The sequence below is a fragment of the Candoia aspera genome, chromosome 8 (genome assembly GCF_035149785.1).
Source record: "Candoia aspera isolate rCanAsp1 chromosome 8, rCanAsp1.hap2, whole genome shotgun sequence".
Lineage (NCBI taxonomy): Eukaryota > Metazoa > Chordata > Lepidosauria > Squamata > Boidae > Candoia > Candoia aspera.
Genome location: NC_086160.1, coordinates 18524424 through 18548284, shown reverse-complemented (window position 1 = coordinate 18548284; position 23861 = coordinate 18524424). Strand labels below are relative to the sequence as shown.

The following is a 23861-nucleotide window of genomic DNA, read 5'->3' as shown; positions in this document are numbered from 1 at the left end:
AACTGGGAAAATGGGGAGAAGTAATCCTGATTGCTTATATCTAAAGGAGGGTAGTTTTCTGTTACTATTTTTAAATAGAAATCATTTCCACAATTAATGCTGGTGTCATATTTCAGGGTTTAATCTAATTTTCAACTATTTTTTTCATGTCCTTCTCACGGTGTCTGACCAAAGGAATTAAATCTCAGTGTCAGAAGCCAGAAATAAAAGGGAAAGTTATTTCCTTGACGGCTCTTCCCAAAGGTCTCCATTTGAAAGTCTAAATTCTGCTCTTTTCTCAGTGTGTTTTCCCCATCTCAGCAACTCAGTCCTTTAAAGAGCCCTGTCTCTTAACACTCTGGCTCTTCTTTGGCACAAACGAAATGAAGCTGAAGAATCCATATGGCAGTCCACAGGAGGCAAAACAATGGCTCTTTCAATTGGCCATCCTCCCACTGTCCACACTTTCCACTACACTGTCTTTTCCTTTCTTCTCACAGAATACCGTCTGTCTGGTGAACTTTGTGCTGTTCCAGAGCACTACCTATTAGGGCTTTGCATGGCTTCAAAGGGATGCTTTGTTAGACAATGCTTTGAGCATGGAACTCCTTTGAAGCCAGTTTTGAAGCAATATTGCAAATGTTCACTTCGCTTCTAAAGAGCAAAGGGAAGCTACCATATTGCTCCAAATGTCCTGGGAAGTCCAATTGCCAGGAGAGGCTTTGGTTTGTGTGCAACATACATGCAGAACCGTCTTCTGGCCATGCTGGAGAAGGCAAGCAGAGTCATGCAAAGTACCTTAACAAGGTGAATGATGTTACCTCCATGATGCATTGCAACTAATCAAGTCAAATGTGGCCGTCCCACACAAGCTTACTATTTATTCTACCATCATTTGGAATGTGCCCTCATCAACTCTTTGGCACCAAGTATTCCCTGGGCTTATAAGTAATAACAACTAACATAAACCAACTTTGTAATTTCCCATTATAAGCTTCTGTTGAAATGAACAAGGAGGTGTTCAGATGATCACTGCCCACACTAGATCAATGTAGAACTTATTTATTAAATGTCCAGCCTTCCTTATATCTCATCAGAACCCCTCTCTTGATTAGATAAGGAGAACCTGAGACTTTCCATGACCTGAATAATTAGTTAGGCATGAGAAGCAAGCAAAGCATGACTTTTGGATTTCTTTCCAACTTCTAATCATGTTTTACAGTCGTTCTGCTCCAGTAGGTGTTGGTGGGGGAAGATGTTGGCTGTTGTTGTTTCCTCTCTCTTTCCCTTAACATTCCTCTGAAACATCTGGGAGGAGTAATAGATTGGTTTGGGCTGAGGTATCATCAGTTATTTATTCCAGGCCTTTACCAGCAGTGGTCATAGAAGCCATCTCTATTTTCCTGACTAATGAAGTAGCAATTTATATCTGTGTGCGTTTTTCCTTCAGGGACTAATAAGGTGTATGCACACAGGTGTGTGTGAATGTGTCTGTATCTGTGAGGGCCTAATCAGGATGGGTGCATATGAATCTCATTTATACATCTATATGTTTCTGCTCTCCCCTCGTGTTGGATTTGTGAGTGTGCACATTAAGAAACAAGGAGAGCTGCATGTACTCCACCTTGGGTCATATGACAAGATGGGAAGAAAGAATGGCTTAGGAATGGCACAGTTGGTGGTCATTGCCACTTGCCTCTCCCATGAGGATGAATTGGGGATTTTTTTTTCTGGATTTTTCTCCACAACTCTTGGCTAGATTGGACCACTGAGGTGCTGCAATGGCCATATCTTCAGGCACCGGTATAAGCCAATTTTTTCAGTGCTGTCGTAATTTCAAACGGTCGCTGAATGAATGGTCGTTAAGCAAGGACCACGTGTACTGCATCACCTTTTGAGCAGCTTCACTCCTTATCACCTCTCTGATTCTCTCTATTTTGAGAATAGGTAAAGGTAAAGGTTTCCCTTGACATTAAGTCCAGTCGTGTCCAACTCTAGTGGGCGGTGCTCATCTCCATTTCAAAGCCGAAGAGCTGGCATTTGTCCATAGACACTTCCATGGTCATGTGGCCGGCATGACTGAACAGAACGCCATTACCTGTCTGCCAAAGCGGTACCTATTAATCTACTCACATTTGCATGTTTTTAAACTGAAAAACTAAATTGCTATTTAAAATCCAGCTTCTTAAATAGCACGAATTACTCTCCGTTGTTCCTTGAATACCTTATGAATGGGCATCATTCCCTTGAGAAACAATGTTAGTCATGCTATGCTTGTTTTGTTTTTTGTAAAAATGTAAATTAGTGTCTGGGCCAGCCTATTATGTAGCAGAACAGTCAGGATCAAAGTGGGAAATGTTTCTTCTTACAGCAGTAGGCAACCTGGCGCTCTCCAGATGTTTGAGCTGTGGCTATCACAGTTCCTTCTAATTGGTCTTTTTGGTTGAGTGTAATGAGATTTGAAGTCTAGGACATGTGGAAAGCATCTGGTTGCTATCTCTGCCCCATCATACTTGAACTGAATTTTCTCCAATCCTTCGAAATTCAGATAATCTCCAATTCGTAAAGGAAATTCACAAGGAGGGAAGATTCTGTCAGAAGATAGTTCATCTGCCTCCTGGTTTTCATGTCTATCAGTCCTAGAAGGATCTAATGCAAGATAAATTAGAACAAGAAACTTCTATCTGAAAACAAAAGGAACCCATTTTACACTATAATTTGGCTAGCCTGTCTATTAATGAACTCTTCACTTAACAGAATCAATATGGAGGTTACAGTAATTTTACATAAATCTATAGTGAAAGGTTGGTATTTCAACACTGCTATAATTTAGCCTATAGGCATACAGACATAAATGTTGATGATTGTACGGTGTGTGACTTCAGATCTAGTGTGCTGAGATTTTCTATTTAAATTTGACATGGGCTTACTGTCAGTCTCTAGGAATTAATTATCCTGTTCTATGATATATTTCCTGCCTGCATGTAGTAAAATGAACCATGCTACTGTTTGGCTGTCTTGTTTATGTAGTGGGCTGAAATAATCTCAATGTACACTGTTTAACCATAATTATTTATTTCTACAGTTGAGTAAAAATTTAGCAGCCTATAAATGTATGAGTGAGCTCCCTCTTTTGAAGCACAAGTTCAGTTTATCATTTTAAAAGGGAAAAAAATCAATTGTATTATAGATTGGAGGTAGAGAAGTTCATATGTTGCTGTAGCTAAATGACTCCGTGATCTTAACCAGAATTTGCATTTAGCTACTTCTCTCTTTTTCTTTCTCTGCAGCAATTATATTTCCTTGGGCTCCAATTTGTGGATGCAGAAATGCTAATTCATTTTTTTAATAGGTTTCTCGCCTTAAATTTAGATAGTAGCTCTTACTTGCCTTTTTTTTTAATTTTAAAAGTTTTATTATTTTTCCAAAGCTTATTTACATTACATGATGCTACCCACAACAGCTTCTACATTCTTCTATCAGTATAGTAGATCTTCTTTGCTGGATCTTAATTATAATTTGAATCATGGGTTTTTTCTCATTTGTTTCTTACAAACACCTCGTAAGAGAGATGGGCTGGAAGACTTGTGACTGGAATTGGGTTATTCAGTGATCTTCATAACTGACAAAGGGTTTAAACCCAGTCTCCTGGTTTTAAGGAGACCTAGTCATAAAATGCTGTCTCTTTCTTGACAAAATTGAGATGTTTGAAATGTTTAATTGGCACAGAATATGGTACTGAGAGTTTAACTCAGATCACACTGAGATAAGTCCTTTCATGTTTTCAATGGCTTTCAGTTCATTCTGACCTCCAAATCAAAAACATAATTCTATCTCAGGGGGAAGGACCAAAAGCTTGGAAAAAATGCACCTGCCCCAAAACATCATGTACAGCTCCAAAAAATCTACAAAAGTTGCCATAAAATTATAATTATTAATGTGGCAGAGGAAAATTATTAAATGTATAATAATCATAATAATGGTGGCTCTAGCCCACTTATCCTGTCTAAGCCATTCTGCACTGGGATTTTGGAGGGTTTCCTCACCAATTGGCATTCAAAGATTCTCTCTCTGAAGATACATTTCCATCTCCAGGGCCCAATTGAGGTAGTTGGTCTCTGATAGGTGCTCAAGAGGCATCACTGAGGGCTGGGAGGCAGCCATGGCTTCTTCCTTCTTTTGCAGGTCACCTCAGCTGGCTTATTTGTCCTGCAGACTGGCAGCAGCTGGAAAAACTCCAGGCGGCTCCAAGGAAAATCTTCACAGGTCTTTGCTACCTGCCTTTTAAATGTGCATGAGGTATGGAGCTGATCTCTCTGCTCTCTCTGGGGTTCACTGGGCCCATAACCTGTGGCAGAGCGCTGGAAAGTATTTGGCCCAAGAGATCAGAAAAAACACACAACAGGCATTTCTATAAAAATAAATGTATTTACAGAAAGCATAAAAACATAAACAGTTTCATATCCAGATATCCTGGATAGGCTCAAAAGCATCTTACAAGCTCATACACGCACACACACACTGAGTAGGACTGGAAGGAAGGCTGTGTAAAAGGAAACTAAACAAGTCCAGGCAAGCTCCCCTCCAGGCAATATCCCCAAACAGTAGCTTTTTCTTATATCGTCATTCTTTTCACACCCCAACCTGAGGATACTTAAGTTTGACCTTCTCTCTCTGCCAGAGTGATTTGTTACCATAGTAACTTAGTGGCTTGGTCCATGCAAAAAGAAACCAAATACCAACACATTTCATACATAATCAACCACTAATCACCCTAACTGTATTTAACTGCAGCCAATCAGATTTTCAAAAGCACAATTTTCATCCAGTCTCCAACCTTCCATTCTCAACAACACTTCAACCCAAGGGAAGGTTGTTGAGAAGTTGGTAGATGCACAACTTTGGGGGGGCCTGGATTTTCTGTACCCTTTTCAGTTGGGTTTCAGGCCAGGTTCTAACACTGAGACAGCATTGGTCATGCTTGTGGATGCCCTTTAAAAGGCTTGTGATGGGGTGGTGCATTCTCTCTTTGCTGTCCTAGATCTCTCTGCCATTTTCAATACCATCAACTATGATATCCTTCTGGACTGGGATTGAAGGGCACTGTTTGTCAGTGGTTCTCCCTCCTCCAAGGCCAATTCCAGTAAGTGTTGGTGAGGGGAGAGTTCTAGCTTTGAACTTCTCTTATATGGGGTGTCTCAGGACTTGATTCTGTCCCTACTCTCTTCAGCATCTACAAGAAACCATGAGGTGAGGTCATGTGTCAGCATAGGGTCAAATACTACTAATGCTGAGCTATATGTTTTCACCCTTGGCCCTACAAGTGATGCAGTCAAGGTTCCTACCCAGTGCCTGGACACTGTGAAGTTCTGGATGTGGGAAAACAGGATGCAACTCATCCCTGGCAAGACCGAGTGGCTCTGGGTTTGTGGGGAAGGGGGTGCTCTTGATCTGATGATTTGATCTGCTTTTAGAGTGCAATACTTTGCTTCCCCCTTAAAGGCCAGGTTGGGTTCTCAGATGAAAAAAAGTGGTGTGCCCCTACCTTACACAGAACCTTTTCCCATATGTACCAAGCCATGTCTTAAGGCCATATAGCTGACACACTTTAATGCATGCCACTTGAATTACAGAGAAAGATAATTTTCAGTAGAGGCCTTTTGATGGTGAATTGATCTACTTGGACAAGCCCAGCTGGTGTGCAAGTTATATCTTTTGGAAAACTGGCAAATATATTGTTTTTCCAACAGTCCTTTTTAAGATTTTTAACCTTATAAGATAATCTAACAGTGACTGGTTATTTCAGTACTATGATATTATAGTACCTGTTTTTATGTGTTTAGAATTTTGTACCAATTATTCAACCTGACCCCACATTTTATTCAATTATTTTATTTATGGTTGGAGTATTGTTTGAACTAAGGGACGCGGTGGCGCTGCGGGTTAAACCGCTGAGCTGTCGATCGGAAGGTCGGCGGTTCGAAACCGCGCGGCGGGGTGAGCGCCCGTTGCTCGTCCCAGCTCCTGCACACCAAGCAGTTCGAAAACATGCAAATGTGAGTAGATTAATTGGTACCGCTTCGGCGGGAAGGTAACGGCGTTCCGTGAGTCGTGCTGGCCACATGACCCGGAAGTGTCTATGACAACGCCGGCTCCAAGGCTTTGAAACAGAGATGAGCACCGCCCCCTAGAGTCGGACACGACTGGACTTTACGTCAAGGGAAACCTTTACCTTTACCTTATTGTTTGAACTGTTGTATATCACTTAAAGACATATAAACCCAATTAGATATTTCCAGTTTTTGGTGACAGATTGAGAAACACTTCTCAATTTTTCTCCCATCTGCAGCCCTTTTTTCAAAATCTGTTCTAGGGGATTCCCTAGATTGGGAGCAGATTCTGAAGGTGGGTAGAGAATTGCAGAGAAGAAAGTGCTGTTCAGCTATTGGAAATGGACTACTGCAACCTTGGCTTCTGTTCTATATTAATAAGTAGCTAATTAATAAAAATAAATATACTGAGTATCTCTCAAAATGGCAGTCCAGTTTCACATTTCCCCCTCTCTTCCATAATATATAGTTTAAGTAGATCAGATCCAATAGAACATGAGATTGGTAGGCCAAAAGAGGAGGAAATGTGGTATTGGGGTAAGGATTTTGAACAATAAAGGATTAATGTCAGCTAACTGCACTGCTTTTTTAAAAAAAAGGAATGCAGGTAGTCCTCATTTAGCAACTGCTTTGTATAGCAACTGTGCACAGTTACAACAGTGATGAAAAAGTAACTTTGTGAAGACCAATCCTCACATTTACAACCTTTGTACCTCTGTAAAGCAAAGGAAAGCTGAAGTAAAATCATAGAATCATGGTGTTTCACTTAGCAACTGTTTCACTTAATAACCAAGTTGCTGGTCTCAGTTGTGGTCACTAAACAAGGATTACCTGTAAACTGTTCCATAACATTTTGGGATATTTTAATTGTTTTTATTTATTAAATAACTAAAAGCCTGTCAAAGTATCTCAGGATTTCAGATGATCTGACTCTGGACATGGCTACATGAAATTGTTCATTTGTAAACTAATTTTGGCAGTTTTAATGCCAAAATAGGGTTTGTCCTGCTCTGTCATTCCTTATGTTATTATTCCAACCCAGGATGGAAAAAACTATAACTGATTTTCCTTGGTCACTTCTACTTTGAAAAAGTGCTGTGGTTGAGTGCTTCACAACATTCATTCTTTAGAGACAAGATCAGATACTCATCTTGCAAAGACGGAGTGTCTGAGCAGTCTGCACTTTGGTCCTCTCCTCCTCCATCCTTTCAACCAGTTATACCTTGTATCCTCCTCTCTAATGAACTTCCAGTGTTATTGGCTGTTATGTCCTGTTGATTGACAGGAGGAGGAAACCTCTGTTTGTAAACTTCTTTTGAATATTTTGTTGTGAAGTGTACATTTTCTCTACTTATTGGCTGGTAGTAGAAGATCATTCTGGAGGGGAGTTCTAAGGCATCTTCACAAAAGTTATATTTAAGTGTATACCTTGAATCCCCCCACTCCAAGAAAACCTCATTAAACTCTTCCCTGCCCTTACAGACACTTGTGAAAGATCTGTCCTCTTTATAGGGCCATTTTAAATTTAAAAAAAAGATACATAGGGCTTCACCTGTGTTTGATGCTATTATTCCATGTACTTCTTGATCCAACATAAAACGAGCATCAGACGTGATGATGGAGTGATGATGTCAAGATGTATACATCACTGAACTGCATTTTTCAGAGATGGAAATGGGAACTTCACTTGGGGGTGTAATTTTTAGCAGAACCTCCCACTATTTGTAGCATGTAGGTCCACTTTCATTCTGTCTGTACACTTCTTCCCACTATTTCTTTCAAAAGAACATAGGACTATATTTCTTGGGGAAAACTACAGTTAGTGAATCTCCTCTCTCACATTTTTGTATGGTTCAGTGCATTGGGGAAAGGCTTTCATTCCATCATTTTTAGTGTCCAAGAAAAGAGAGTGAATCCTGTCACCTTTAAATACATGTCTATATCTTCCATTTTGCAGACACAACAATGTGAGTGCAGGATAGAAATAGGCCAGCCTTAAAAAAAGAGATTAAAGGCTTCTGTGCACTCAGACATTACACTGTAAAAATCACTTTGTCCAAGCATAACTAACTGAAACTCAATTGAACGGTCATAATTCTGCAATTCTTTCAGGCTGCCTACTTTTATACTTTCAGGCATGTGATTTGTCAGGACAGTCTTGTGGTCTGGGTGTGCAATTGGAGCTTCCCTTGGTAGAATGAAATGACCCAGAACAAATGCAGCAGTTAATCTTCTTTATTGCTGAAATCAATAAGCAGATCCATGCAAAGTGTTGACAGTTCCTATGGAGGGAGCAAAAAGGAAAAATAGTTGTTCCTTGAACTTGTAAAATGTTACAGCCTATAAAGATTCTTACTCTCATAACACTTATTTCATCAAAGGATTGCTTTTTCCTAGACAGAATAGCATGAGGGGTAGGTGTAAGTATGTATACATATGCACAGATATACAAGCATCACTCAATCTGTTATTTAGAAATTATTTTGTTAATTTTAGACCAAAGACAATATGAACATTTGTAGGACCTCTGCCTGCGTATATCAAGAGGACAGAAGCCTTCAGTGGCATTGGATGGGAGTTCAAGATCCAATCTTAGTTTTGCAGAAAATCATGGGTCATAGAATCACAGAGTTGTGAAGGGACCACAAGCATCGTCTAGTCCAACCCTCTGCACAGGGAAAGCTATTAAACCATCCTCAAGAGGTGGCTGTCCAGTCTCTTCTTATAAACCTCCAGAGATAAAAAATCTACAACCTCTGTAGATGAACTGTTCCACTGTTATACAGATCTTACCATCAAAAAGTTTCTCCTGATATTTAATCAAAATCTGTTCTGTAGGTCTGCCACCCAGGACCAACTCTTCCCCAATAAAAAAGAGAGAATTTGTTTAATTAAAGGTTCAGAACAGAGGTTGTTGTCCCTATAAATGGGCAAGGAAAAATGGTCAATATAACTGGAATTTTAAGAAGGAATAGAATATGAAAGAAGAAAGTAACTATGAAGAAACTAGGTGTAGATATCTTAAAAGAATAAATTCCTATGCAATAAATGTCTGAATTGTGGCTCTAAAGAGTAAACACTGTGACATAATCAAAGGCATCACTCTTACAAAAACAAAGGAATCAAGCAAACCTTGGATAGAATGATTACTAAGGAAATTACTTCAGAATTTTTCAGTTACAGTTAATTAAAATCTAGTGGTTACTTGTACAGGTAGTTCTCAACTTACAACCATTTGTTTAGGGACCATTCAAAGTTATGACAGCACTGGAAAAAGTGGTTTATGACCAGTCTGCACTTATGGCCATCACAGCATCCCCAGTGTCATGTGATCAAAATTCTGGTGCTTGGCAACCGACATGTATTTATGACAGTTACAGCATCCTGGGGTCATGTGATCACCATTTGCAACCTTCCCAGCCAGCTTCCAACAAGCAAAATCAATGGGGAACCATGTGATTCGCTTAGTGACCACCACAAAAAATGTTGTAAAATTGGGTGCAGTCATGTGATGCCTTGCTTAATGACCACATTGCTTAACGATGAATTTTCCAGTCCCTATTGTGGTTATAAGTCAAGGACACCTGTATTACAACTCAAAGATTAAAGGAAGCTACTGTAATTTTTTAAAAGAATGCATTTGAACAATGGACTAATTAATGAAACGGGTATGTTTTTGTATATACTGAATGTATACAAAAACTGTACAGAACTCAATAATTTGAACATCAGAGATCCAGGTACTGTTTTCAGGAATTCAGCTACTCTTTTCAGACTAGGATTCAACTCTTGCAGACATTAAATTTTCTGTAAAAATGCAAAGATTATCTTGCTTTTACAGTCACGATTAGTACAACTCAGAAGCAAATACTAGATAACTTTGGATGTATCTGCAAAAAGTAGTGTGCACCAGGAACACTTATACGGAGAAAAGTCCAGGGTGAGGTCATTTGAAACTTTTAAAATGTACATTTGTGAAGCAGCCATACATACAAAGGCATTTAGGGAAGGGCAAAGATATGGTGAAAGGTAGTCTTCGAAGTATTAATGGTGCGATACATTCTTTTTGAAAATTAAGGTACACCTAAAAAGAAAAAAAAAACGATGTGCTTTAAAGCATTAGTTCAGTTAATATGAAATTAGAACAGTATATTAATCCCAATTAATGCTGCAGTTGCCAGTTGCACCGTATAATAACCGGATCACTAAAATGCTGAACAGATTCAGACCTGCTTAATAATTGGATGGTAAACCACAAGGATTCCCAAGGCTTTAGTCAAGATGTGAAGTTAAAAATACATCCCCAAAGAAGGTAAAACCAAAGATGGCAAGAAAATTTCATAGAAAATGATGCCGACGTATTCATGTAATCAGCTCAGCTAGACAAAGATTTCAGCTATCGTGAATCCCAAAATATTCCGTAAATTTTTGTTTCTTCACTTTCCCCCAAACATTCCATCTATTGTTGATAAAAATCTTCCCAATATATTCCCACCCATACATTTCACCATCTTGATGCCCATTTTCTGGGTTTCTTCAGAAGGAAAGAAGAAAGCAGCTCTTGGTTGGGAATTATTTTATTAGCAGTGGCTAATAGATAAGTCTGGCTTTAGAAATCTGGACTGAGAAAGCCATAGAAGAGGGATTGGGAGAAAGAGCAGGCAGAAAAGGGATAAATCTTTTTCCTGTTGCAATCTTCCCTCTCTATGAAGATCCTTTTCATTTCTTCTTGTTTGATGAGATCCAAGCTACAGTAGATGCAACTGGAAGGAGTAACATGTAGTTATCAACTTAGGCAATAGCCTATGCCAGTTCTTCTACATGAAGAGACAGATTTTGTATGAAAACAGCTGGCTTGTTTGTTTTTCCTCAGCAGAAACAATAGTTTTGCATGTAATGTATCTAAAAGGTTGTTCTGCAGCAACTCCAACTTCATTTTGACCTTGTGTTCTGGTCAATAGAATTTAGTTAACTCACATATCCATTGATTGATGGATGGATGGATGATGTGCCATCAAGTTGTTTTCAACTCCTAATGACCACATATATATATATATTCTCAATGATGATCTATTCTTAACTTGTTCTTTCAAGTCTCCCAATGGTATGCTCATCACCACTATAATTGAGTCCATGCATCTTGCTGGTGGTCATCCTCTTCTTCTCTTTCCTTCCACCTTTCCCAGCATTAGAGCTTTTTTCAGAGAACTAGGTCTTCATATAATGTGTCTGAAATAGGATAATTCGAGCCTGGTCATTTGTGCCTCAACTGAGAACTCTGGGTTGATTTGTTCAATGATCCATTGGTTTGTTTTCTTGGCTGTCCATGGTATTCTCAGGAATCTTCTCTAATACCAAAGTTCAAAGGCATTAATACTCTTCCTATCCTGCTGCTTTAAAGTCCAACTTTCACTTCCATAGAGTGTCACAGGGAATACCATGGCTTGCACAGTCCTGATCTTTGTAGGTATAGACACATCATATCACATATCCATTAAATCAGTATTATTTCCTCAGAATTGGTATATGGCATTTCACAGAGCCCTTGAAATCATTAAACAAATGTTTGCCTATCTGGATCAGACTAAATGGAATGAAACTACAAAAGCTTATCCAAGTACTAACCAGGTCTGCTAAACTTGCTTTACTATTTTAGATCAAGATTCCCTTCAGTGGAACTGATGCCTGGTGACCACAGGAACACATCCCTGTAGCCATTTTAGTAACAATATGGATGTAAATGAAACACTGTCCTTTAGTATGATGTAAAATGTATCAGCAGCGTAATCCTCAGCTAATGGATGCTAGGGTTGGGCACTGCTTCAGATTTGATTTGGAAAAGGTGCTTCAGAAATACAGTAGTGTGAATGTAGGATGTGTCTGCAACTCATTAAAGAAGTCACATCCATTTCCAGAATTCTACAGCTGCTACAGAAGGTTCACTGAGAATGCAAGACCTGTATATCACACGTTCCATCAGCCCATTTTTGTGTGATTGGATGGCTACTGTGGAGACGTTTTCACAGACAGCTACACAATTCTGGGAATAGATATGGTTCCTTCAGTGAGCTGCAAACAAGTGCTGCATTTGCACTCCTGTGCTTTCAAAAGCATCTTTTCCAAATCTGATCTGAAGCACTGTAAAACCCTAATAGATTCCAAATTCTATGTGCATTCTGGTGCATTCTGAGTCCTCCGTTTTAAGGAAGACATATGCAGATGGTTACTCTTCAGTAATTAGATTGCCTTGGCTTTTCAAATTTCTAGGTCACATGCAACTATCCTAACTATTATGAAGCCTACTAGACTAAGGCAATCCCAAACAAAACATACTTTAACTGTTCAGAAACCCTAAACTATCTGAAGTTTTGTTTATTTGTGTGAAATATAATTATTATGAATTCAAAGCAATGGACTTCAAGTTGTTTGTCCCCATAGCTTATACAATTCTGAATGGTAGTTATATCAGGAATTCCATTATATGGTTAGCCAAGATGTGTCCATATAGCAGCCGGTACTAAAGACTTAGACATTCAGCACAAATAATCTTATCAAAAGATTCTGTCATGAGTACTGATGGTGAGCAGGAGGGGGCCCCTATCCAGGGGGGAAAATGCATGCGTAGTTTAGAGGCTTTGAACTTTCCTTCAAAGAAACTCAAGACCAGACACACCTTGAGTTTTGGGTTTATCTGTGTGGGTTTCCCATGCTTTTTCAGGATTTTGGCAGGATTTTCTGTCTACCAGAGCATTCTATAAACACTAGAGACCAACTCACTGTCTGAGTGTGGTACTTCGCTCAAAGTTAGGACAGATACTCACTGAAAACAATGGCAGAAGCAAAAAGCATACATGGCCTTTGCAAATATTTATATCTTATCACTTTAAACCCTGACTGGCTTCACTTACATGATGTCTTTGTGATGTGCTTGCAACTATGACACAAACTCAGACATCTCTTTATATGTATGCATACAGAAACATGGAATTCAAGCTGGTGCAAACTATGTTAGGGAAGTCCCTAAATTTGGAGAATATCATTCTGATACAACTGATACTCATTTCAAGCCTGTGTGTGTGATTAAATGCATAGAGATGGATCTGCACAATTCAGGTTCTTAGTAGCAACTATGCCACCACTAATCCATACACACACGCACACACACACACACACACAAGCCCACCTCTTTTATACTGCAGAGGACATTTTCCCAGTGTGCAGCAATCCATAGTCTCCAGAGATTAATTTCAGACAAACCAACAGTATCCTACATAAAAAGATTTTAAAAGGGCAAGAATTATTAATCAGAACACAATGTGCTTTAAAAATGACACCTATGAATGATTACATCCCTCTAGTTTCCCTTCATTTTATTACATTGCAATAAAAGTATTGCTCTGTCCTTTTCCAAATTCTTAACATTACGTCCTACTTTTCCCATCTTTGTTTACAAATATAATTGTTCTAATGTGATGAACAAAGCTGGCTACTTACTACCTATTAATCAAATGATTAAATGGATTGCTTAGATGCCACCTTACGGTATGGAAGTCTATGAATGTGTACAACTCTACTACAGCTGAACTGTGTTTGGGATCAGGAGGTCAGGAAACACTTATTAACAATTTGGGGCCTGATTATCTGCAGAACTGCCTTTCCTGCCACAAATCTGCCCAACTGCTTAGATCAACAATAAAAGCTGTTTTGAAAAGCCCCCGATCTTATCAGAAGCCCAGTACTTGGGAACTGGCCTTCTCCTGCATGGCTCTCATGCGTATGTTCTAGGCCTCCACTTTTCCAATATTCAGGATGATAGTAAAGACACACCTGCTAACCATCCAATTGTTAATTGATTTTTAGGTTTAATTTTAATTCAGATTTAAATTGCATTTATGTTTTTATTTTTATTGTATTTTTATAAGTTTAGGTTGCCTCGACTCTTGAAGAAACAGAAAAGCAGAAATCTAATAAATAAACAATGTCTACATAACTACAAGATATGAGCATCTAGGCATCTTCCAACTGTGTTTGACTAATACTATCACATTCCCACCTGAACGCTATGGGGGTCTAAAAGGACATCCATAGGGAAGGAAAAGGGAAGGTCAGATTACGTAAAAACGAATACAGATTAGTAGTCCAGAACTGTAGATGTGATGTCAGGAAAACAAAAACAGAATGAGTTGAAGTTAGTGAATGCTGCAAAGAATAACAACAAGAGCTTCTTTAGGGATGTTCAAAATAATAATAATAATAATAATAAATCAGTTAATCAGTTGCTCTATCAAGAAGGTAGGTGAAAAGGAAAGCCAGAGTTAATCAGACAGAGACAGACATAAACTTTATTTTGGTTACTGACCAATAAAATATATTCTATGAAACAAGCAAAATTATCTCCTAATATCAATAACTGTTGGCAACCATTTGTGAGCAAAGCTTACACATAATGTAGCAGAATTTTGCTACTTTCAAAGAAATGCATTTATCTTGGTTGTTTAACAGATAATGTAAGTAAAAATTATCAGAGTGCCCCAGGAATTTAAATAAAAAGGGGGTAGTCAGCTGGTGGTGAATGTCCCTGTAAAACTGACAATATAAAAGAACATGGGCCGTGGTTTCTATGCACCCATGTTATAGGGGCAATATCGGGTTTTATATCGGATTTTCCTATATTTCCTTTCCAAAGCAGCTGTGGGGAGGACATTAAATTAGGCTAGAGATAGGGCTGTCCTGAATTTTGGAACTGTAATATAATATAAATATAAAGCTGGTTTGGACACTAGGATTTGGTTATTGACAAATATATTATGAGAAAAAGCAGAAATTTCTGTTTGGCCTTCTGTGTCTAAGATCCTTTGGCTTAGTATTGAATTAGCTTGGTGTGACTCTAAGTCTATGATGGCATCACTGGAGAAACCATAGAGGCTCAACCCCTATTTATGTTCAGGCTTCTTCAAATAAAAAAATAATCTTGTGTTCAGACGGGCATGACTGAAGCTTGAGATTGACAGAAACATGGTCAAGAATATCTCTTTATCAAAAATAAAAATTCAGCCTTGAGTGTTTGCAGAAATAGGCTGAACGTAACAGAATGAAGTTATACAGAGACAAATGCAAAGTTCTTTACTTAGGAAATAAAAATCAAATGCACAGGTTTAGTATTAGGAGTACTAGCATCCTAATCAGTGGATTTAAAGAAAGTTGGGACAGGAAAATAAAAAAATAATTTTCTTCAAAGATTTTACGTAAGTAAAATTATTTTAGTTATTTTAGCCTTGGGTATAGGTAGCTTTACTAATGTAATAAACACAAGAATTTAAAATATAAGAGATAGTCATTAAGATTCAGCTTCTTGACAATAATGCTATGCTTGGTTATTTTGAAATGACTAGTATTATGAACTCACAAGACTTGATAGCCTTTAAACCCAAGGAAATAGCTGTCTTATGACTGAAGCAATGAAAAAAGGAATCATTGTCAAAATTTGGCTTAGGAAACCTGTTGTGTTCTTGTGGAGTTGTTTATAACAGTCTGTTTACTTCACTAAGGGAGGATGCAGCAAAAAGGATATGCTAGATTAGATCTCTTGTCTTTGTTTTCAAACTATCAAAACTGTTCTGCAAAAGATCTTTCTAAATACTTCCCTTCAATTCAGGAATATATGAATGCATTCATGGTTTTTAATCTGGGCTTTTGCTTCTTACACTGAAATTCAATATCTTTTTAAAAAAACAGATATGCAAGAGGAAGAGCCATTTCATTGGATGGAGAAGTTCATAGAAGCCATAATGTTTCCTCCAGCACATATCGTATCATACTTTGGAACCAACTGTTAAATACGATGACATGTCTCTAGCAATCAGAAAAAGGAGCTGGGAAGAACATGTAACCCAGTGGGTAGGCTTGCGTTTTGGGTCTCTAGATTCTAATATATTATGCAGGCATGGCTTAATAGTTGACAACTTGCAAGCAGGCATGGAAAAGAATGAACTTTGGTGTGAAAACCTGAAAGAAAGAAGTGCTTCCTTGCCAGATTGCGGTCAAGTTGGAGAGCTGGTAGCCTTCTCATCAAAGCTTTTCAGTAATGTTTCCGAAGAATTAGATGAAAATGAAAATCATCAAGAAGAAGGAGAATTTCTCTCTCTGGAAGCCAGTATGGAAACTTTAGTCAATGTTTCTGTTGGAAGTGATGATGGCAATGGTGACAGCAAGAACACAGCGCTCCCATTGGAGACCATCAACTACCAGTTTTTGCCTATTGAAGATAAATTGTTAGCTAAAAAGAATAGTTTAGAGGAACCTTCAGTGAAGATCCACCCAGAGGTAGAAGCAAAGAAAGAATGTAATCATACCACTGAACCAACTGAGGAAATGAACAACTCAAGTTATGAGAAATCAGTGAAAGAAGATAGCAGGAAAAAAGTTCTCACTCTTGGCTACCACAGCTCTAATGAATGTAAAGATGCCACAAAAGAAAAAAATTGTGACCCTTCTGTGGAGAAAAGTATGTCTGAGGAGCAGACAGTACATGGAGTCACAGCTCTGCAACAGCATGAAAAATTAGATGTTCCTCATGAGAATGACTGCACTTTGTTCCATGATGAACATACCCCTTTTCAGCATTGTGGTAACGATGTAACTACAGGAGATTCCAATAATTTTCTTGTGCTATCACCTGGTTCTCACATCCAGTCGGAGGATAAAAATACGGATGCACACGACGTGACGGATTCTCAGAATGAATGCATTCTGAATGTGCCCTTGGTGGAAGTATCTGATTTAAAGAATAAAATGGTCACACACCAACCTACAGACTGTCAAGTCATCCTGCGCAAAAAAAAGGTAAGGTACATAAAATGTTCATGTTTCTAGATTTACTTGAGGATGGATGGATGGGAGGGATATTATTTGTTTTGTTTTCTTGATCTAGACAGAAATGGGTTGTTGATATAGCTCAGTGAAGCAATGGGTTCCATCCAGTATAAAATTCAGACTTCATCTACGGGGTCATGAGTATCCTTAAAGGAACTGATGGTGGGATAGAGTTGTTTAATGAAGATGAAATAAAACTATAAACAACTGAGGAAGACATGTAGATCCATCAGGAAAAAGAGAATCAAAATTTATTGTCAAGTTCAATCTCAGTATTTCTACAGTAGGTGACATCAATACTTTAAAAACAGTTTTTACAGTTGGAATCAGCTGGCTTTCTGCTGGAAGATTCTTCATTGTCATCATAATTCCATTAAACAATCACTTAATTCAAGTGCAAACCAATCCTAAAAAGTTTTTCCATGAGTAATTCCTTCTGGAATATTAGACTCTGAGGGACAATCCTGGCAGTAACCCGGAATTAAGCCATTGAACAGGGATACTTACTTCTGAAAAAGTATGCAAATATTTATCCAATAAGAAGAAGACTTCTTATTTTTTCAAATAACCCTGAGTTGGAGGGGAGGGGTAGTTGTCTTATATTTTGCTGATTTAGATAGATGCTGCTGAAAACAAAAGCTGATGGCCTGACTGCTGCGACATATGAATGCCTTGAAGATTAACTGTTCTTTGGGAAGAACAGTTTGCCTAATGAATCTGTTTTGTGATGCCTTGTAATAGTATGTGGGAAAGACCTTGAGAGACGGGGTGAAGAGATGCTGCGTAGGGAATGGCCAGATAAGAGACAGCATAGCTCACAACTGCATAATGGGTGGGGCAAGAGGCTCAGAAGGGACTCTTCCTAGTTTCTTGGGCTATAAAACAGATGGCAAGAGAATTGCAAGATTCTGTTAAGCTAATTCTACTTTATTGTTAAGCTACATTATCTGGTCTTGTTTCCTGTCTGGTCTACCTGGTAAGGCTGACATGCCTAAACAGGGATGTTTTATTGTTGTTGTTTTTTCCTCCTGTCCTGTTATAAAATCAGAGAATTTCAGAGTTGGAACAAGCCTTTTAGGTTACTGAGTCCAACTCTCACTCAGTGCAGGGAACCAGATTTAAAGCATCACAGCTGATGGCAGTCTAGCTTTTGCTTGAACTCCTCCAATGAAAGGGAGCCCATCACGTCTCTGGATAACTGTGATTCTTTTAATTCTGTAAGCCACCCAGAGTCACCATATCTGAGTGGGCAGCCATAAATATTTGTTTAATAAATAAACAAACAAGGTGGTTCCACTGCCAAACTGCTCTTACTGTTCTTTCCAATCATAAATCAGAATCTGCTTTCCAATAACTTAAATTCAATATTTCATGTCCTGCACTCTGGAACATAAAAGGACAGGTCTTGATCTTCCACAGGACAGTTTTTCAGTTATTTGAAGAGTGCTATCATATCCTTCATCAGACTTTTCCCCCCAAGCCTAACCATACCCATCTCCTTTAATCTCTCTTCAGAGGGCTTAGTTCTAGTCTCCTGATCTTCTTCCTTGCCCTTCTCTGAACTTCCTCCAGCAGGACACAGGACTCAATGCAGCCCTTCACCAAAGTAGAGTGGAGTGGAACAATTACATCTCCTAATCTGGTAACTGATGCAGCCCAACATTGCATTTTTTTTATTTTTGTAGGCATATTACACTGCTGCCTCAAATTCAGGCTACAATCAACTACAGTTCCAATTATTTTTTCAGAAGTATTATTCACCCACCCTAAAACTGTGGATCTCATGTTTATTTCCTAAGGAAATTACTTCGCATTTGTCTGTTCAGTTTCAATCTGCTACCTTCAGCTCTTTTCTCCAACCTATTATTATTATTATTATTAAAATTTAATTACCGCCCATCTCCCCCAAAAGAGGGACTCTGGGCGGTTTACGATAAAATCAAACTACGATCATAAACGTTAAAATCTCATAAAACCAGAAGATTGTTCTTTGGATTGTTTCAAATCTTATTTGTCTTCTAGAGTATTAGCTATCCTACCCAATTGTGCATCATTTGCATATCTGATAAACATTCCCTCCACTTCTTCATCCAAATCATTAACGAAAATATTGAAGAGCAGGACAAATCCGTGTGATATTCCACTTGACACATCTCCCCAGTTTGATGAAGAATGACTAAAGAACATATTTTCAGACAGACATGTGTCCACTTAAGTGGTATGCCAACAAGCTTAACTATCTTATTATTCAGCGTGTCAAATATTTGCTGAAGTCAAGACATTTTATGTTTATGATCTAGTTATTGAATTGCTTTCAAGGTACATACTGGTCTGGGTCTTTATGATCTTCCCTAGAGTCCTCCCAGATATAGTTCCTTCAATACCCTAAGATGTTTTCATCTGGTCCTAGAAATGTAATGTTTTTAGAATAAAAGTCAAAGAATTGGGGTAGGGGGGACTGTCAAAACTGGGAAGATGGCAAACAGAGCATTATGATGTCATAATGCAAATTCTACCCCTTTTCAAAGTGCATGGACATCACCACACATAAAAAAGGTGTGGTCTGGCTCACATATGCATGTATATGATTTCATTTAACTGGTGCATGAATGGGTACCCTCCACTGCTGGTATAAAAATATTATATGAGCCAATATCCCATATGGAAAGTTCAGTTTACACACTGAGGGTAAATACATGTCCTGCATTGTCCAACATAGAAAGACTATCCTAAGCTAGTTAAATGTATGAAGAGATCTTCAGATCTCAACCAATGATATACAGAACTCATGATAATAAATGAGTTGTGGCAATCTTGATATTAATATTATAACACAGAGAAAAATATGGGTTCACATGGGAAAAACCTAAAAAGCTATGGAAAAATATACATGACATAATTAATGATTTTGTTTTTTTTAATGGATGTGGGGGCGTCAGGAGGACAAGGAACCTAATGGAAAAATCATTATTTTGGTTGCTCTAACTTATTTAATTCAAATTTATGTTTTGTCGTACTCTTTCTTTAATTTATTTAGATTACTGTGTAATTTGTACTTGGAATTTACGCAAACACAGTCATAAATATTATTTCTGTCTCTTTGGAAGCTGTGGAATGCTATCCCACGGACTTTGGCCATGTTTGGATAGAAGCATGATGGATTCCAAACAATTTGAAAAGTATTTAAAACAAGTGCTGAACAAAACACAGTTACTGATGGGATGATCCCAGACCATTACACCACAACCTTTATGCAAATTTGAATTTTGACACATTTTTGCAACAGCAGGCAGCTATAAATTTTACAGACTGCCAATTTTGTCTAGACTGAGAACCCAAAAATCATACTACTACAGTTATGCACCAAGTCAGGAGACATTTGAGTTTCAGCTGCCTAAAATGGTAATAAATGCAGCATTATATACGACTTCTTAAGCACATGCCAGGATCTCCTTAACTAGGATCAGGGTCTTAAAATGTAGATGAACCATTCAAAATATCTATTTTCACTGCAGATCTCCTTTTGTGGACTATATCAATCATATATTATTTTTTAAAGATTCATGTAATAATACTCATATGTGTAATCATGTTAAATGAAGAGAAGTCATTTTTTAAGAACAAATTCACATGGTATAGATAATTATTTATCAGTCCTTTCAGAAAACAGAGTTCCTTAATGAAGTTATATCTCTTTCTCACCTAAGACCCATCTTTTCTTAAATCCCTACCTGTTCTGAATATCTAACACTATAGTTATTCCCTATTCTAGTCTCATCAACCCCCTGCCCCCAATCTTTTAAGCTATCCTGCTAGCTTATAATTTATAGGCTAGGAGGGCACATCATTTCACAATGACCAACCTTTTGCTCCATCTAGGATTGTGGAGAAAGGAAACACTTTTCAAGGTGACATTAAATGACGGCCTCCGTTTTAAAGAATGATGGTTTGCAACAAAATAAACCTATTTTTCCAAATGTGACAGAGGTTGTTGTTATTCTCAACACTTCTTCTAACTCATAGTAGATTTTTATTATCACTCAAGATTTCCTTTAAATCATAATAGACTTTCATTATCACAATGACCTCCAGCCCAAGGATTTTCCTGTCCTGCCCAAGAGGTTCTTCACAAGTACCCTTTTCTCTTGGGAATTTTTTCTAACAATTTTTCTCAAAAATTTCCCTTGGGAAATTTTCAGCAATCAGCCATTTCCAATTAGTCATCAGCTAATTGGAAGTAAGAGCTTTTCTCTGTCCGGAAAGCTTTAAAATGCAGTAACCGCTAGTGATGTCAACAGATGCTGTTTTAAAGGTTAAAGTACATTCAGTGGAATTGCACTTTCAAGTAATTGTGCCAATAAATCAGTGAAACAAAAGGTAGTAAGAATGCATTTCATGAAAAAAATTCTCCTCCAGTTAATGGCCCATTTCATACATTTGGGGTCATGCTGGGTTTTCTTTCCCCTTACTGGGGCTGTTGCCTATGCTCACATCACAAAGCTGCCCCAAGGACATTTCACAGAAAGAATTTCACAGCCATTATGAACCTTCTTTACCTAAAGATGTTTACCATTTTTCAGTAGAAGATGCTATTCTTCAGTTCGAGGATACTATTGTAAACAGTGATCTAACTACATTTTTTTAAGATAATTTCAGAATAATTTGGCCACACTAAGGTAACTCTGAGGTTACTTACTGTGTCTTTTTGTTCAGGTTCTTGCATATCCCCACTGTCTCTCGGTGGGGAATGTCTAATTGAGAAGTAGATCTTAGGTTGTTTGCGGATGAGATGAGGGTTCTTTTTTTTTTTTAATATCATGCAATCTGATTGCTTATGTACATCATTTTCTTCATGGTTCATTCCACATGGGACCCACTTTTTTTTCACCCCAACAAAAATATGATGGAATAGTTGCACAGTATGGTAGTGATTGGAAGAATTTATCTACCAGGAACTAATTGGGACTACAGATTTTTTAACCCTTCAAAATGTTTTTGAAAATTCTTGTTCTTCTTGTCTCTTAGCTGTCAACATCTGGAACTATAGCAGGGAGAGTGGGCCAGCATAGCAAAGAGAAGTGCATAACTCAAGAATAAGCTATTCCAGGATTGTGTCATCCTCAACATGGCTTGTTTATTTCCAGAACACTCAGTCAAACCTCTTCTCTGCTATCTCATGTATGTTGTCAGATTCTGCTAATACTTTACAACTTCAGGTAGGAAACAAAAAGACAAGTGAGAAGAAAAACCTCAACAAATAAAGCTGAATTAATATTTGCCTTGGGTGATTTGCTGGATTCTCATAGGATTTTGTTTCTTTCTTTTCACTGACATTCCAGCAAAAGAAAATTTAGGTGAATTGTAAATGCAAAAAAAAAAAAAACCAAACCAAACCACAAGATACAGGAGTTTATTTTCATCTCTCCAATCTTTCCTGTCCAGATTCTCTTGGTATAGTCTCACCTCAGGACATTCTACACTCCCACTTCCTAAGTGCCCCTAGGTATTCATATCATACTGCAACTATAATCTGGAGATCCAGGAATTCACATGGACTATAGGCTAACTTGTGCTGTACTCTATATAGAAGTGGGAATCAGCCTGCACTTCTACCGTGCCATCTGTTATTTTTGTGCTATGAAGTATCTTTCTTTACCTCCTCCCATTTCCTGCATTGAGCATCATATTATTTCTGCCCAGTACTTAAACAGGACTTCCCTATATTATATTCTCTTTTTTCTTTTTTTCCTTTTTTTCCTTGGGGAACATGGTTATTGTGTTTGAGGTGATACACTGGATGCTCTCTGAGCTACAAGGTGGATGGCGATGAGAGGGGATAAGGATAAAAGAGATCCTTTTCATTATAAACTGACAAAGGTAAAAGTTTTAAACATTTTTCACAATAGCATGTACCACATATTGGAAATAGATCTGGTCTTAATACAAATGATGTAATTCCTAGTAATCTACAGCTACCTTTAAGAACTTCATACAGATAATGAATTAGGCTAAAATGCACTATTATATTTGGTTGACTTCAGGAACAGTATCCTTAGTTACATCACAAAATACATTTTGATATCCCAAAGAAGCAAGACTTGCAAGGAGGCATTTTAAACATAACTAATCTACAGCTACAAAATCCTACTCTTGACAGCATTTACCTTTTGGGAAGGTGGCTGGGGAGGGGAAGGAGGGAGAGAAAGCAGGATCCCCATCTTCAAAAGGATCAAAGCAGAGAGTAGAATCAGTATAACATATACACAGAAGTCCGTATTGTAAAGGCTATAAAGTTTGGTTGCACACTGCAAAGCTGCATCCCCGCACCTTCACACTGCGCCAAGTAGTCGACATCGCTTATGTTGTGTATTCTCTTTTTTTCCTTTTGCTGTTAAATTTTCATAACAAAATTAGAATCTCCCCATCCCTGCCTTGTGGAGCCCTGGCCTTCTTCCTACCCTTACTGCCAGGACTCTACTTCTCTTCCACTCTGTTTTGCTTTAACAAAATCAATCACAGTATCCTAGGTGGTGAAGCATAAACATTAAAAAGAACTGCTGTTCACTAGACCAAAGTGCTCTAGCTGAAACTTCTAAGAGCCATGGAAATGGTGGTTACAGATTCAGCAAGACTATCTGATAACAAAATGAGCAGGGATGTCATAGAATGAAAGCGACCCATTTGACTTTTCTTGATATTGGACTTCTAAAGAAGTTACTAAAGTTTGGGTAAACTTATCTAGGACACCTGTTGTAGCAGACTTTTAGGTATTCAATCTTAAATCAACCTTCCACAGCTTAATGTGCTTAGGTTTTGGAAGGCTGTCCCAAACACCATCTTATTCACACACTGCTTTGATTGCCAGCTAAGCAGGAAAACAGGTTATCTGGTAAAACCAAC

The 23861-nt window shown here is 38.1% G+C and overlaps 1 protein-coding gene across 1 annotated transcript in view; it reads left to right on the top strand.

The window, feature by feature from the left end:
• Positions 1 to 23861, top strand: part of DLC1 (DLC1 Rho GTPase activating protein) — a 283634-nt gene that overhangs the window by 4705 nt on the left and 255068 nt on the right. The window contains exon 2 of the mRNA XM_063310381.1: positions 15825 to 16931. Within this exon, the coding sequence (XP_063166451.1) occupies positions 15936 to 16931 (996 nt within the window). The 5' untranslated portion in view covers positions 15825 to 15935. The remainder of the gene's footprint in view (positions 1 to 15824; positions 16932 to 23861) is intronic.